At 38.2% G+C, this 12,872-nt stretch overlaps 1 protein-coding gene across 10 annotated transcripts in view; it reads left to right on the top strand.

Moving 5' to 3' along the window:
- Positions 1-12,872, top strand: part of CNKSR2 (connector enhancer of kinase suppressor of Ras 2) — a 131,268-nt gene that overhangs the window by 55,013 nt on the left and 63,383 nt on the right. For 8 of the 10 annotated variants that reach the window (XR_013392625.1, XR_013392626.1, XM_028727518.2 and 5 more), the window contains exon 9: positions 11,513-11,659. The exons of the other annotated variants lie outside the window; for them this stretch is intronic. Coding sequence is in view for 6 of the 8 variants with exons in the window: in XM_028727518.2 (XP_028583351.2) it covers positions 11,513-11,659 (147 nt within the window). In the remaining 2 variants the exon portion in view is untranslated. The remainder of the gene's footprint in view (positions 1-11,512; positions 11,660-12,872) is intronic. 10 annotated transcript variants of the gene reach the window in all.

Below are 12,872 nucleotides of genomic sequence, written 5' to 3'. Positions count from 1 at the left end.
CAGCAGCTGCCTCAGGGCTATGCTCATTTGTGCTCTTTATAGTATTGGGAGAGGGGAATGTCTTTAAGGCTGTTGGGAGGACTGCAACAAGACCCAAGAGTGATAGTAATGGTCGGTAGCTGCAACATGTGGCCTGTAGAGGTTGGTGAGCATCAATGAGAGAGAACAGCCACCTGTGCACTCATCCGTCTTCCTCCTTGAAATACTTTCTGTTTTGGGGAGGTTGGGAGAGACTCATCACTAAAACTACAATTGTTTCTCCACTGTAGGGAGCTGTAGTATGAAGCTTTGCTCAGCGCCTGCTTGTTCTGCTCCATGTGGCCAGGCTGTTCTCCTGAAATGCAAAAGGGTACATTAGGTTTTGAGTAGCCATACAATTATTGAAGAGGAGTGCCTGACATTTATCAATGTTTGAAGGCTGATAACCTCTAGCCAATCGCCTTTCTGAAGAATGCATGTTTTTGGTGTCCTGTGTGGAACCATTGCTGCTAGCTGATGAGTCAGGAAGCATTGATTATGCCACACAATTTAACTAAATTATTGTTGACAATATTGCAGACATGGGGAGATATATGCTGCAGTCACATTTAGAGAAATAGTTTCTCTCTTCCCACCACCTTTGCTTATCTATGTGGGATGTATTCTTGTATCCCCAGCTGGCGTAATAGAGCAGAAGTTCCTGCTGTGGAAGGGAGATGATCCTGCAGCAGAGTACTTGTAAGGGGTCTGAGATAAGTGGCATTAATAGTGTGTTCTTCCTCTATTTGTTTTGAAACCAGGCTGTTTGTATAAAGTGTAGTATTTTATCATAGAGCCAATCACCAAAGTTCCCTCCAAGGGTATATGACATGAAACTAGATGTGATACCAAGTGTCTGGTCATCTGAGCTGTGGAATCTGTTTTTAAGGATTTATATTATGTTGTGGATTTGTTGTGATTGAGTGCAGAGTTGGTTGCAATTCTATACACTATTGTGATGGTGTGGACAAAGCAGAAGGAAGTGAAGGGGCAATGTACTTTGGCTCTGCCTTGCTCTCAGTAGAAGTTTTGCTTTGCTTCTTTTGACTTCCACCTGCCTTGTATATTCCAGCCCCCAAGCCAGTACAATTGAAGCGAAGCAGTACTGGGGAGAAGCTGCTGTAGCACCGGGTCCCTGCAGTAGTATTAACTTGAAGATCCATTGGCCATGAGGCCAATATGCCCCTAAGTCAGTGCTCTTGTTTATAATGGCAGAGAGATTATTCTTACAATAAATCCTTTCTGCTTTGCTGCCAAGGGAATGATATCAGTTTAGATACAAATGCTAAGGATTAATTCCAATGCCAATTTTGCACTACAAATAGTTTGATACCTTGTATAGCTGTACTATAGGTTTTCGGAATTGCACACAATTGCAAACTGTGCATCAGTTTGTATATGCTGAATGTGGCGTAATGGTTGAGAGTGTAAGCTTTCAGTTGGAAGTTTCCAGTTTAGTCTTCAGCTCTGTTATTAACTCACTTGGTATTCCTAAGTAAGCCTCTATCTCAGCTATCCTTATCTGTTACATTGGGATAATACTATTGGCTTGCCTTCAATGTTTTCTGAGAATCACTGACAATGTATGTGAACCACTTGTGTAGCCCTTAGGAAAAGTGCTATGTAAAATCCTTATCATTAGTTATGAATATTGGTTCTACCTAAAAAATACGGATGCATCAAGGAATTAGCTAGCTGATTCTTGTTAGCATGCAAGAGGTCATAGTAGATATTTGAATTTTTCTTGCAGTTCCAGATATGCAGTTGAATGAATTGGAAGATTTTATACACTTGAATTATTTAAATTTCTGTCTAATTATAAAATAATTCCCATGTAATACATAGCTAAGATATATTCTGTCAATTGTGTATAATTTAGTTTAATGCAGTAATAGTATGCAACAATACAAAAATTAGTTTTTCTGCTTATTACTATGAATTAACGATGGTGTGGCAGTGCAAACTACCTCCAAGTATACAAATTAATATTAGAAAATTTATGAATCTTGCATTGATTATGCTGTAACAATGTTATAGCTAATTCAGACTTCAGTTTACTATGAAACAATGCAATCTGCAGCAACAACAATTGAAGAAACAGTCATCAAAATATTTGCTGAACTCAGTGGACTTTGGGCTACAATCTGTATTTGCTGGAACATTTCCTGCCTGCCCTTATTTAATTAAATAAAACTGCATACATTGCATGTTGGATTGTTCACTGATCACCCTTTTGTTCAACCAAGTAGAACAACTGAAGGTGAGATGCAACTAAGTCATTCTCAGAGTAGACTGATGAAAAGCAAAGGACTTAAGATACTTAACACTTACTACAGTGGATTGATTAGTCTGAGGATGACTAACGTTAGATATCATCCTGAATTCGGATGGGGAACTCCAGGCCTGGGGACTGAATGTGGTCCTCCAGGCCTCTTTTCTGATACCAAAAGGTGCCATGAGCCGTAGGTCACATTTCTAATTAAAATAAGTTGTTTTAAAAAATAAAGAAGTTTCTAGAGGAAAAACATGGTAGCATGAACTGTTGCAGAATACATTCTGATAGGTTCATAAGGAGTTGCAGTTCCTTCAAGGAGTTCAGAACTAGGATACACGGAGTTATCCATTTACTGTAACTTTAGAGTCCCTTTCCACCTTTGTTTTCACTCTTCCCCAGCAACTTGTTTTGTCCGTACAAAATGCTTTATGTTTCCTAGTCCCACTAAAATGGCTATTTTTGTAGTCCAATTACTCAAGGGTCTTATTGCTCAAAGGGAATTTCCATTAGAGGTTTTCCTGCATGGAACAAACTAGGCCTAGTTGTAGATGTAAGCCTAGTCTTGTAAAGGAGTAAACCATGACAGCTCTAGATATGAATGATCACAGTTCAGAAAAAACATCATTCTGCATTTGGTAAGTAGAGCAGAGTCATCCATTCTTCTGTGCCAAGTTCAAGCAGAAGTGCCGGTGTGTGAGGGTGATTTGAGGGGGCGGGGAGCAGTGGTTGCACATGTGATATCAGGATGTTGGGAGTATCTGTGGGTGGAACTGAATGTGGCAGCTGCGTGGCTACACGGCTCCTTCTCCGCCTCTTCCTGGTGCTGCCGCTGGCGGAAGGTTGCTTAAACCCTCCTTCCTGCCCTTGGCAGGAGGAGGAGAAGGAGCTGGCCACTGGAGCATTGCCACACTCGGCTCTGCGCTTCGCCACCTCTGTGTTTTTTTGGACATGGGAGGCAGGCCCCCATCCCCAAAATATTCAGGGGCTTAGCCCCCAGGAGCTGGTGGGGGGACTAAGTTCAAGTAACCTTAGTTTATAGATACCTATTACTATAGCGCGCATATACACACACACACACACACACACACACACACACACACACACACACACAGTGTCAGTGTTCTCTTATCACATCTTAGTAAACAGTTTGATTCTCTCAGTGCAGGTGGTACTGGCACAAGGGAAAGAACAGTATAAAATAATTAATACCAAACAGATGGGTGACCTAGTCATCCTTGCATCATTATCATTATTATGAAATTTACATTCTGTCTCAGAGGTCCACTTTAGTTATTATAGTGAAGAATGTAATTCTCCACTAGCTCAGCAGCTCAGGGCAGTCTGTAATGACTTGTACTAAAACAGAAAGGTGGATATGTTGGTCTGTAAGAAAAACAAACAAAAATCCACAAACGCAGTTGGTTAGTAGGGCTAACCAAAACGTCACAAAATTGAGGCAAGCTTTCAAGCTCTCTAGCACTCTGCTTCAGGCAAAATGCTACAGAAAGTGCAGGGTGTTAGCAGGAGGAAAAATAAAATCAAAATGTCCAAAATTTATGATGAATGTTGTAGCTTGTTTTGCCTAGTTACCAGGGAGTAACCATAGGTTACAATTTAGTGCTTTTCAAACAGCAGTCATATAAACCACTTTTGAAACTAGGGGGTTTTCACAGTAGTTTGTGATGAAGCATTGTATTCTGCCACCCTCAGAAAGATAACATACCTCCTGAATAAGCGCAAGCCATTTTGAGGAATTAAATACTGGCTATATTTCAAAAGCCTACTTCAGTCCCATAAGACCAATAGATCCTAGAAGAGGTGTGCCTCTCCCCTCCCCAATTTCTTCTTTGAACAGTTAAGCCCACTTCGTATCACAAACAGTTTTTGAATTTATATCTATTTAAAAATAAGTTACAATCCTTTGTGGGGGAAAGAAAAAACCCCACAGGTTTTAAATACATTTGGGCTAATTTTGAGGTTCTGTGAATCTGGCCCATTATTGCCTGGGCTATGACCAGAACATTTTTTTAATGGGGATTTATTTTTATTTTTATTTTTCAAAAATGCTGCTCTCCATTTCCCCTTTCACTAGGCCCTCAAATCTGATCCATAAGTGATTAAAGTTAACCCTGTTTAAAAAAAATTACAAGTGATTTGAAGACATGGTCTGAAGGCTGTGATCCTAAGCATAATCATCTGAAAGTGAAAGCTATTGATAGGATTTCCAAGTAAAGAAGTTTAGGATGTTAAGTGTATAAATACAGGGGGCTTTGTAAAAGGAAAACAATTATATGATTATTAAAATAGCTATTATACTTTCAGAATTAAGTTATTGATCAGTTTAAAGTTATGATTCATATATAAGGCTCTTCCGACTCCAAGCATTTTTCACAATCATGCCTAAGAGGAGGACTTGGAATCTGTGACTCTCTTCACCCTAAACTTCTGTGTCTCTGTCATTCCAGGCTCTGCCTCTTATCAACTGTAACGTGAGTAATGCATCCTGAGTCAGAGGTAACACCCACCTACTACTTGACAGAGTCAGACATTTGGGTCAGTAAAGCTTCCAGCTTAAAAGGACCTTTTGCTATTAGACTATATTCACAAAATTGCGTTTTAATGTTGTAAATTAAGTAAGTTTTGAGTACTCCTTTTAATTTTTAAAATCAGGTGCTTTTTTTATGAAACCTTTAAAGCGAGAGCCTTACTCAAATGAAGTCTTCAAGAAATACACACTTCAGGGCTTTATGATTAACACACACTCCTGTTACTTCAGTTCACATAATTTAGCAGCACTTTTACAAATAAATAAATAAAAATTCATATTAATTATACTGTGTTTAAAAGCTCTGTATCCATTATTAAAAGTATTGCTTTTGATCATTATTAAATTACATTAAATAGACCATAATACAAAAATAGATTGCACCTAGTGCTTTGGAAAAATTGTCTTTGGCTGCAATCTTATATAAACTTACAGAGGAGTAGTCTCATTCAACTCAATGAGGCTTACTTCTGAGTCAGCACATATATGGTTACATTGTTGTTATTTGTTTGGTTCCATATTTTAACAACTACAGAGATATCTAAAGAGCTACGTATTGCATTGCACATTAAAATTTTAATTTTAGAGACAGCATAAATACAATGTAGGGTGTTCTTATAGTGGATAATGTATTGACTTCATTTTTTATTTACATAAATGTGGACAGGGCAAGCAGTGATTTAAACATTATATGTCTCTTTTAATTAGCTACCAAAATTTTATGCAGTATACTCCGCTGTCTATCATAATCAGAATAGAGAACATTATATTTTGGCTAAGAATGTGCTTATAACTAAATGAAGGAGTTTGTCAGAAACGAATCTTTGACTGAAGAAAAACTAGAAAATCCTATCAGCAATTCCATGTTCCTTTCTAGACAATTTATTATTAGATATTTCCGATGACACACCTTTTGCTATCTAAAATATACTCAGTCTGTCTTTTCAGAAATAGTCATTTAATTTACTATACTTTTGTGATAATTTTTATGAAAAGTACTATGTAAAAAACAAATCAGCCATCTTTGGTCAAAAGGTCTACTATGTGTCTGCCACTGCCATTGTTACATTAATACTGTAAAAGGGAAATTTGAATGGCACAGTTCATTGGGAAAAGACTAAGTTCATGTTTGTGTATATGTGTGTATAGATTAAGATTCTTGCACACCTTTAATCTGTTATGGGCTAAAGATTGGGCAGGCAGTGAAGAGGTACAGGGTCAAGGTTAGGAGTAGAGAAACAAGAAGCCCTAGATGGAAAGCTCTGTAAAATATCTGGAATGCTGGGGTATTATATAAATTCTGAATGCTTGCGTAGAAAAACTTCTTTATCAGCAAGTTTTAAAAGAAGATTTAAATACCCACCAGACACTATGATTTGAGAGAAGCCTTGATTTCTTGGCAACGCTTAAGGATTTGGACAATAGGTCAGGTTTTTAAAGAGGCAGACCTTCTAACTGCTATATGGCTCCTTTTCCATCTTTGGCTTGCTCAGTAACATACACTATGTAAATGGGAGCCAAGGAACCATCTTCAAATGCTGGAAGAAGCTGTCAGTGGTCAACTGCAAAAATAGGGTCTAGTTTCCGGTCTTCATATTTTTAACTGAGCCCATGCATGGATCCTGCAAGATGGTATTTTACTGCTACTTTCTCTGAAGTGGATTCCATAACTTCTAGCTCAGATTTAGCATACTTCTGGGCAAGGGCATAATTTTTAAATGGCTCATTGGCAAGAGTGTTTCCTTTCCCCCCTGCAGAAAGAATAAATCTAGATTAAATAGAAGAAATGTGGGCTGACATTTTGATGCTGAAGATATCATATGGACAGTTCCAAAAAAACATGCATGCATCAGAAACATCAATCATGCAGTAATCACCCATGTGGAACCACCCTTTGACTGACATAGTCATGCAGATCAACAAATGAAGTTAGGTAGTTTTTCAGGGAAAGACTATAGGTCAATTAGACTCGCAGTGTTTCCCAACCTTGGGCCTCCAGCTGTTTTTGGACTACAACTCCCATCATCCCTAGCTAGCAAGGCCAGTGGTCAGGGATGATGGGAATTGTAGTTCAAAAACAGCTGGAGGCCCAAGGTTGGGAAACACTGAATTAGAGAACACATATTTGCAATCCAAAGTTTCAAGGTTCAATCCCTGGGAATATCAGTTAAAAGGACGTTGCTGGGGCTTAGACTAGATGACCCTCAGAAACCCTTCCAATTCTACAATTCTTTTGTTCTTTTACCTTCCTGCCACTCCCCCCCCCCCCATAGTAAGCAGCAGGAAATCCACTGCTGGGAGGTGAGGCATGTGTTGCTATCTCCTTAATGACTGTCCTGCAAATGAGGATTGGAATTTTTATAATTGGATTGGATACAAACCTGTTATTGTATGAATGGAAAGGCTCCTTCCGTTTTCACAGGGAATGAGGATCCAGTGAATTCCACCACTTCCTTCTGCAGCTCTGAGCTTCACTTTGCACACTGTTCTGGAGAGGGCTGAAGAGAGGAGGCAAAAATCACTACCTACTGTCAGTAGAGTTGTGCTGAGCACAAGTCATAATGTAACCCAGCAAAATGTTTAAGCCAATTCAGTCCACTATGGACTTTAAAGAACAAAAGGTTAAAATACATAGCCTTTAGTTAACAGATTCTGGCAGATTTAGTTACAGATAGGTAGCCGTGTTGGTCTGCCATAGTCAAAACAAAGAAATTCCTTCCAGTAGCACCTTAAAGACCAACTAAGTTAGTTCTTGGTATGAGCTTTCGTGTGCATGCACACTTCTTCAGATACACAGGTATCTTCAGTGTGTATCTGAAGAAGTGTGCATGCACACGAAAGCTCATACCAAGAACTAACTTAGTTGGTCTTTAAGGTGCTACTGGAAGGAATTTTTTTGTTTTGGCAGATTTAGGATACTGATTGAGGCCTGCATGCATGGGTATTCCTTGCTCTATGTCATATTAATAACGCTTTCTAAACAATAAGCACTTAAGCATCTAGGAGGTATATGAGGTAACTGAAAAATAGATAACCCTTATTTAGATAATTCCTGTTTACAGCCTTATAATATATGGGCAGGATTCATATAAGAAAGTTAATTTCCCCTGAAACATTAGGATCATGTAGATGCTGAGCCAAAGGATGAAAAACATGAGGGGAAAGGCTTAACTTTTTGTTTCTGCTTTAAAGGAAGCAGTTTGTATAGTTATGCTGTATAATTTCTTTGTGAAATGTTGTAGTAGAAATCAGAAAGGTATGAGCAAAGACTAAGAAGAGAGCCTGAGCAAAGAAATGTGCTTCAAATAAAATGAGAAATCACTGTGAGGTCATAAGAGCACATCATTCGTAGTAGAGAATGGAAAGCCTGGTTATCAGCTAGACACTATTCAAAGTGCAACGTAATAGTATCTTGATGTATTTATTGACTTAAATATTACAGTATTTGGCATCAGGCATATTAACAAACCAACCTGTTTACGTGCTGTTCTGTCACTTTCTTCAAAGAGTACCCACACGAAAGATAGCACAAAGTATAGTGATTTGGTACAACCACCCTTGAGATTGCATGCAAACAACCCTATTTCAGGGAATGTGTATATACTCCAGATGATGATTACACATTGAACTATCTTGTACTTACTGCAGTTGCAAAAATAAGATTGAAAGCATGTTGGTTGTGGGTTTGAGTCCCACTTTGGGCAAAAGATTCCTGCTTTGCAGGGGGTTGGACTAAATGACCCTCTGGGTCTTTTCCAACTCAATGATTCTAAGTTATTAAAGCCTATTGAAATCTTTGAAGCCAAGAGAGAAGAAGCTGAGAAGGATTCCCTGAGATCAGGGACAGGGTTCTAGACCCTAGCACTTATTTGCTGGGATGGGGAGCCTTATCGCCCTGAGGGTTACCTGCTCTTATGAGCAAGCTTCTGGGGGCCACATGCCCGTAGCAGGGAGGCGAGAGAGAAAAGGGGATGCAGCAGCAGATATGACTCTTTCTTTTGTATAGTAAGCTACATTTCAAGTACTGTACACAGAAGTGAGAGGTTTTACACATACACATACATACACACACACGCACTATTCAGGCAAAAGTACTAGAGAAAGATGCAGAGCAGGTCTCCTGATGGGTGTGGCCTGGGGGCTAAACCAAAGCTCTAGGAGGAACACATTCAGTCTCCTCATCTGAAGTTCTTCATCCCTGCCTTATAGGAAGAAGAATACTTTATGCAAAAGAAGCAAATAGTAACCAATTTGTATAATTTAAATATGTGGCATAATTCATTCTGAACCCCAAATTTGGTTCATATTGTTGCAGAATTTTTTATGGTTTTATTTTTCAGACAGAATACATGCAGTCTGCTTAGTCCCCTGCATAATTCTGTGAATATAGTTAATATAATAGTTCTCATTAAATTATGAAAGAATAATGCAAATTAGTGCAGACTAAGAAATATAAGAAATATTTGTTGAATATCAGTAAGAAAAATGTTGAAGGATCGTCTGAGATGGAGATGCAGTTTCATGTCAGGATATAGTTTTCAATTTATTCTTACAATATACTGTTTAGATTAGGTTCCTAGTACTTTTACCATTATATATCTGCAGTAAATTTATTGCAGCTAAATAATTTTATATAAAATTCACTTTTGATTGGATGCATTTTTACATTGTGTTGGAATGGAAACATCCAGTAATAAGCATTTGTCCATCTTGCTTATATGAATTGTTCAAAGGTATTTGGAGTTTAAGGGACAAGCTTCACTTGTTGTTGCTATGTCATTTGCTAAACAATAACATAATTGTTCTGTGTACAAGTACACAAGCACACATTCCAGTCACCACGGGGATCCTACAGAATGTGGTGTCCTTATGATGAATGATCCTTGCCATGGCCATAATAATTGCTGTATTGATTTCTGCCATCGCATTGAATTTCCATGCCTCTGCTTTCATTTTTCTGGCCACTGACTGTGGGTGTCTAGAAGTTATTTCATCTTCATTGTGGTAGACACACAAATGGGTTGGAGAAGGGAGGAACATTCACTGACTGGTCTGCTACACATTCAAAATTTATCCCATTTTGGAGAACAAATTAGATGCCTTTTATATACTGCAGTCTATTATTCATTTAACATAATGGTTTAGGAGACATCAACAGCAGCATCTCATTCCCCTAGCCTGATGTCTTTGGATAAAAGTAACAGCTATCAGTTAAGTTGCTCTGTACATATGATAGTACCAACTGTTTAAACTTAATTGTTCATTTTCTAAAGCTAAGGATTTGGTCGCATTAATTAGGAAAAGCCTTCCTAAATGTTTTGTGTCTATTCTCTGTGCACCAATTTTATCACTGAACCAGAAGTGTAGGACGCTTGCTCTTGAAAAATCAAGTATCTTCACCAGAGCTGGAATGTAATTAGACTAACGTAGCAAATTTAGTCACTCTGCTACTGGTGTGGAAGGATTGCTATACCTGGTAGATGGTAGGTGACAGATGGGAACTAGCAGAATACAAGCATCTTAGGATATATGTACTGAAGGGGTCAGAAGAACATCCAGTGCCAGAACTATTAGCTGCTTCAGGTGATAATATAGGCCAGTTAAAAACATTAGTTCTGTCATATGTGCCAAATATGCCATCATGAAGGTAGTGCCATGACTTCTGTAACTGCATTTCCACACTTCAATGCTATATATCCGACACACACCTTGATCTTGAATAATTGACATTTATGTTTGTAGTTACTGATGCTCATTGAAATTTTTGGAGCCATTTAGAATTGCACTGCTAAAGCATGAAGCATTTATAGTATACTTTGGTTTTATGATGCACTCAAAACCAGACTATGGGGTGTTTTTGCTTTTGTTGTCTTACTACTCGTCCATACTTGCACTTGTCCTGTGCGTAGAAAGCACAGGTCTGAGAGGTCTTCTGATCAGTGCATAGGCACTGGTCTATGAATTTTCCCCTTGCTCCCCTCCTTTCCCAGGAAAAACCCGCTCTTTAGGTTGAAATCAGAACAAATGGCAATCCACAGAAAACCCAACTGCTGTTTGCCCCAACTGAGCGCTAAAGAGCAGTATTCCCCAGGGGAAAGCAGCGGAATAAGAGGAAGTCTGGATAAGCCCTTAATTTTTGATCAGTCTGAAAGAACTTTTTTTTATATAATTAATTTTATAATGGCACAACACATGAAGTATGGGGGAGAGGGATAGTAGCATGCTTGATTGTAGAAAATAATAAAGTATGAAATATGTAGCTAAAATAATGCTAGTATTTTTTAAACTGTAGGGCAGTGTCCTTTAAAGTCCTTTAAATGCATAAGCTTCTTTTATGTTTTGATCTTCCAGTGCTCTACTGTAACTAGTTTCAAACAAATTATTAAAGGATCACATAAAAATTAAAAGAAGCACCCAAACAAGCTTAGCAACAGCAACAGCAGCAGCAGCAGTGTACAGTATTCATTATTTAGGCTTAAATGGCACATAACCTACTTTATTGCATCCTGATAATACTGATTTTTAGATGGCATGGTTCAGTGATGTAAACTGTGACATTTTAAAAAAATTAATCTTCTAAAACTTTGTTGATTTTACTAATCTTATTAAAAAGGGAAGATTACACTGTGAATATTGTACCTCAATTTTATTGTAATAATTTTGCTGGTTACCAGGTGGGGTGGCAGTTGAAAAATTTGGTGAATGCACTACGAGAGGATCCGAGTGGTGTTATCTTAACTTTGAAAAAGCGACCTCAGAGCATGCTTACCTCAGCACCAGCTTTACTGAAAAATATGAGATGGAAGCCCCTTGCTCTGCAGGTAATGATGCTTAATCATAAATCATACACCATCATTTTAGCTATAGATTATCTCAATGCTGCTTTATTGTGCCTCATCTCAGCAGCATATGTGGATTTAGTCTTGTATGCTTTGACAATGGTTTTTGACATGATCTTTGCACATTTATTCTCTAGAGTTCAGTTAACATTAAATCCCAAGCTTGCAAAATTTAGACAATCTTGTATTCCACAGTTGCATATATTTGCTCTATTTCACAAAACTTTAGATATGCTTTCCACCCTATATAATGTTTATAGGTTACTATGCAACATTAAACAGGAAACAGTTTGTTACAGTATGAAGTCCTGATTCAATAAAAATAAAAAATTGAATAGACTGTGATTTAACCACATTGTTAAATCCTACATTCTCCATCTCTAGACTCCCACCCCACCAGTTCAAGTGTACATAAGCAAGAGACACACCTACAGAGTAGATGAAGAAAGTGGTAGAGCCCTGATTCATTGTTGCTGGGAAAGAAACAGTGGATAGTTTCCATGCCAGGAGCCTCAAGGTCTTCCTTCCTCTACTCATAATTAGACACAGAGCAAGGGTGAGGGGTGAGGAGTGTGTGGCAAAAGAACCTGAGTTGGAACTCAGTAAAGAGCAGCCAAAGTAAGAAGCTTTTCAGGATCCTTTGGGCAGTGCAGCCAGGTGGATGTCAATGTAACTCTCACAGATGTGGAAATGTAATTTCCGCCTTGGTTAGGTTTCTTTTACTTTCCAGGCAAGTAAATAACAATTAGTATTCTTCACATATTGGTTTCAGCCCCAGACAGGCTTGTACCTCCCTTTGTCTAAAGGTGGGTACACTTAATGAATGCCATTGCTGTGAATGTTACTGAATGCCCTGCCTGCCTGCCTCTACTGCTGTGCTCTGATTTGTTAAGGAAGACTGGAATCATGTAATAGAATAGGAATGATGGCAATAAAGGAAAGGAAAAATATATAAAGGAAAGGAAATAAAGGAAAGGGAAATAAAAATAATTCTTCATATCAAACCATAAACCATCATAGATTGCTGTTTGGTTGCCTGCTAAAAATATTGTCAGTATATCATAGGAGTGACTTAGAACATAAAATATGATTAGAATTTGACAAACACTGTCAAGCTTTCAGTACACCTTAGTTGAATATAGTATTTTGCTGACCTGCTTTTTAACTGATTATTTTTTCTTATTTTAAGTTAAAC

Source organism: Podarcis muralis, chromosome 4 (genome assembly GCF_964188315.1).
Source record: "Podarcis muralis chromosome 4, rPodMur119.hap1.1, whole genome shotgun sequence".
Lineage (NCBI taxonomy): Eukaryota > Metazoa > Chordata > Lepidosauria > Squamata > Lacertidae > Podarcis > Podarcis muralis.
The sequence above is the reverse complement of the archived record's forward strand: the minus strand, read 5'-3'. Positions and strand labels throughout refer to the sequence as shown.